Source organism: Eimeria mitis, genomic scaffold (genome assembly GCF_000499745.2).
Source record: "Eimeria mitis Houghton genomic scaffold, Emh_scaff4120, whole genome shotgun sequence".
NCBI classification, from domain to species: domain Eukaryota; phylum Apicomplexa; class Conoidasida; order Eucoccidiorida; family Eimeriidae; genus Eimeria; species Eimeria mitis.
Window position 1 is genome coordinate 1 of NW_013572450.1, and position 4,022 is coordinate 4,022.

General features: G+C 52.7%; 1 protein-coding gene across 1 annotated transcript; it reads right to left on the bottom strand.

Annotated features, from left to right (window-relative positions):
• Positions 1 to 1,654: 1,654 nt before the first annotated feature.
• EMH_0072620 (uncharacterized protein) lies at positions 1,655 to 3,925 on the bottom strand (the record flags this gene model as incomplete). Its single annotated transcript, XM_013499235.1, has 1 exon — positions 1,655 to 3,925. One exon carries the CDS (start codon positions 3,923 to 3,925, stop codon positions 1,655 to 1,657), a length of 2,271 nt encoding a protein of 756 aa, XP_013354689.1.
• Positions 3,926 to 4,022: the final 97 nt, after the last annotated feature.

Sequence of the window (4,022 nt, forward strand, 5' to 3'; positions counted from 1 at the left end):
TATATATATATATATATTATATATATATTATATATATATATATATATATACATGTATATATAGATTTATGTATGTATGTATGTGTATGTATGTATATGTATGTATGTATATGTATATAATACAAGCTGCCTACATACCTCCGCTAGCTAGCTAGCCGATATAGCTAGCTACAAAGGCTAGCTGCTTAGCGGGTCTAGCTAGCTAGCTCGGACAACTAGCTAGCTAGCTAGCTAGCTAGCTAGCTAGCTAGCTGCCGCTGCCAGCTAGCTAGCTGCACTAGCTAGCGGGCGGACGGCCGTCAGCTAGCTAGCTGGTGACCCGTCTCCACAGACAAACGCCAACCCTCCAAACGGACTTCTCTGCAACAAATTTGCCTCCGGGTATAGCTAGCTAGCTAGCTAGCTAGCTAGTTCCAGTTAGCTAGCTAGCTAGCTCCAGTTAGCTGTCTAGGTAGCTCCAGTTAGCTAGCTAGCTAGTTCCAGTTAGCTAGCTAGCTAATTCCAGTTAGCTAGCTAGCTAATTCCAGTTAGCTAGCTAGCTAGTTCCAGTTAGATAGCTAGCTAGCTAGTCCCAGTTAGCTAGCTAGCTGTAGCTATCTAGGTTCCTAGAGGCCAGCGTGGTGAGGCAAACAAATTAAGGGCGGGCTGAAAGCCAGCTGGGGTTGGCTATAGCTAGCTGTAGCTAGCTGTAGCTAGCTGTAGCTAGCTGTAGCTAGCCAAAGGCTAGTAAGAGTGGGGTGTAGCTAGCTGCAGCCAGTGTGGCTAGCAGGAGTTGGCTCTAGCTAGCAGTAGCTAGCTGTAACTAGCCGGGAGCTAGCTGGGGCTAGCTGAAAGCTAGCTGTTGCTAGCCGTAGCTAGCTGCGGGTAGCAGTAGCTAGGTGTAGCTAGCCGTAGCTAGCTGTAGCTACCAGCAGTTGGATGTAGCTAGCCGTAGCTAGCTGTAGCTAGTATACAGCTAGCTGTAGCTAGTATACAGCTAGCTGTAGCTAGCCAGGGTGGGGTGCAGCGCGGCTAGAGTAACAGAGACAAAGACAGAGAGAAGGGGAGGGGGTTGGAGGGACAGCAGCAGCAACAGTAAAGGGAAAGAGAAACAGAGACAGAAAAAAAGAGACAAAAGAAAGGAGACAAAAGAAAAGAGACAGAAAAAAAGAGACAGAAAAAAGGAGACAAAATAAAGGAGACAAAATAAAAACTATAAAGAGAGACAGATGCATCGAGGTGCACACAGAGACTGTGTTTAAGCAAAGAAAACACCACTTGCTAGCAGCAACTTGATCTGCTGCTGCTGCTGTTGCTGCTGTTGCTGCTGCTGCTGTTGCTGTTGCTGCTGCTGCTGTTGCTGTTGCTGCTGCAGCTGTTGCTGCTGCTGCTGCTGTTCGCGTGTTGCTGCTGCTGCTTGTGCCTTTCCAGGCTAGGACTGCAGCTCGCTGCTGCTGTCTTCTATCCCATAGCAGCAGCATTCTGCAGGGCTGCTGCTGTTGCTGCTGCTGCTGCTGTTGCTGTTGCTGCTGCTCATTTGCTGCTTGCTGCGGTTCCTGCAGCTGTGGCAGTTGCTGCTGCTGCTGCTGCTGCTGCTGCTGTTGCTGTTGCTGTTTGGTTCGTTTCTCGTCCTGTTGAGACGGATGCGCTTCTTGTTACTATTCCTGCTGCTGCTGCTATTGCTGCTGCTGCTGCTGCTGTTGCTGTTGCTGCTGTTCCTGCTGCTGCTGTTGCTGCTGTTGTTGCTGCTGCTGCTGATCCTGTAGCTGCTGCTGCTGTTGCTGCGGCGCCTGCTGTTGTTGTTGTTGCTGCTGATCCTGTTGCTGCTGCTGCTGTTGCTGCGGCGCCTGCTGTTGTTGCTCTTGCTGCTGTTGTTGTTGTTGCTGCTGCTGCTGCTGCTGTTCTTGCTGCTGTTGCTGTTGTTGTTGCTGCTGTTGCTGCTGTTGTTGCTGCTGTTCTTGCTGCTGTTGCTGTTGTTGTAGCTGCGGCTGCTGCTGTTGCTGTGGTTGTTGCTGCTGTTGCTGTTGTTGTTGCTGCTGCTGCTGCGGCTGTTGCTGTGGTTGTTGCTGCTGTTCTTGCTGCAGTTGCTGCTGCTGTTGCTGCTGTTCTTGCTGCGGTTGTTGTTGTTGTTGCTGCTGTTCCTGCTGCGGTTGCTGTTGTTGTTGCTGCTGCATTGGCTGCTGTTCTTGCTGCTGCTGTTGCTGTTGTTGCTGCTGCTGCTGCTGCTCGGTGGCGTTGCCTCCTTGCTGCTGTTCATCTGTCTTTGCTGCTGTCTCCGCCTGGCTCGTCGGGTTTCCCATATCCTGTGCTGCTGCTGCTGTTGCTGCTGGCGCTGCTGCTTCTGCTGCTGTTGCTGCTGGCGCTGCTGCCGCTGGTGCTGGTGCTGCTGGTGCTGCTGCGTCTGCTGCTGCTGCTGCTGGTGCTGCTGGCGCTGCTGCGTCTGCTGCTGCTGGTGCTGGTGCTGCTGCTGGTGCTGCTGCTGCTACTGGCACCCTCTCCACCAGAGACTGCAGGTCAGCAGCAGCTTCAGCAGTGGCCTGGGTCATCGAATCTTCTATCGGCAAAGCTGCTGCTGCTGCTGCTGCTGTGTCTGCTGCTGCTGTGTCTGCTGCTGCTGCTGTTGCTGCTGCTGCAGCGTCTGCTCCTGTTGCTGCTGCTGCTCCTGTGTCTGCTGTTGCTGCTGCTACTGCTCCTGTGTCTACTGCCGCCTCTGCTGCTGCTGCTGCTGCTGCTGCTCCTGTTTCTGCTGCTGCTCCAGTCTCCGCTGCTGCTGCTTCTGTTGCTGCTGTGTCTGCTGCTGCTGCGCCTCCGCCTGTTGCTGCTCCTCCGTCAGCTTGCGCTCCTGCGTCTGCATCTGCTGCTGCTGCTCCTGCTCCTGCTGCTCCTGCTGCTGCTGCTGCTGCTGCATCGGTTGTAGGGTTCTCAGCTGCAGGGGCTGCGTTGCCTTCTGCTGTTTCACTGCTGCTTCCTGTCTCGCCCCCAAGCTGCTGCTGCTCTCCCTGCTGTTGCGTGTCTTGCTGCTGCTGCTCTTCCTGCTGCTGCAGCTGTTCTTGTTGCTGTTCCTGGCCTTCCTGCTGCTGAAGAGGGGGTTCATCTTGCTGCTGCTGTTGCTGTTCAGTCTCATGCTGCTGCTGCTGCTGCATGGGTTCCTGCTGCGCTCCTTGCTCTTGCTCTTGCTGCTGCTGCTGCTGCTGCTCCCCCTCTTCTTGCTGTTGCTGCTGCTGTGGTTCCTGTTGCTGCTGCTGTTGTTCGTCCGGCTGTTGCTGTGCATCACCGCTGCTGCTGCCTGCAGCAGCAGCATCAGTTTCAGGCGCTTCTGACTGCTGCTGCTGCTGCGGCAACCGCTGCTGCTGCTGCTGCTGCTGCTGCTGCTGGGGCTGCAGCCGCGGCATCACGTCCTTTGAGGCCCCCCAAGCAGCAGCAGCAACAGAGTCAACTGAGGCTTCATCATGTACAGAGAGCCTCGATCTGCTGCGGAACCCCCACAACCTGCTGTGTTGCTGCTGCTGCTGCTGCTGTTGCTGCTGCTGCTGCTGATGCTGCAGGTGTTTTTTATTGGCAGCATTAGTACTTTTATTAGTATCATCATATTCTGAGAAGGAGGGAAATAATTTATCCATAGCTGATACTTGTCTTTGTGGTTTTTTATTTTGCTGCTGCTGCTGCTGCTGCTGCTGCTGCTGGTGATGCTGCAGCCTGAAAGGCCTTGTAAGTATAATACTTCTCGATGCTCTGCTGTGCGTGGATTCGAACCCGGGTAACTCTTCTGAATCTTTTTCGTTATCTAAGAGATCAAGTGGAGACCCAATACCATGAGAGGTCCCGGGTTCGATACCCGGCAACACCCCTAAACCACCTAAACCCTCTATTTCTTTTCGGCTCCCCTCACCCTCTGTCGGCTCAAACGGAGAAAATGAATCCAAGTCAATGCCGTAACGTATTCGCATCTTTAGAGATAAAGCAAAAGCCTCGTCGAACACTATACACAACATAAATATATATATATATATATATATATATATATATATATATATAAATGTTTAT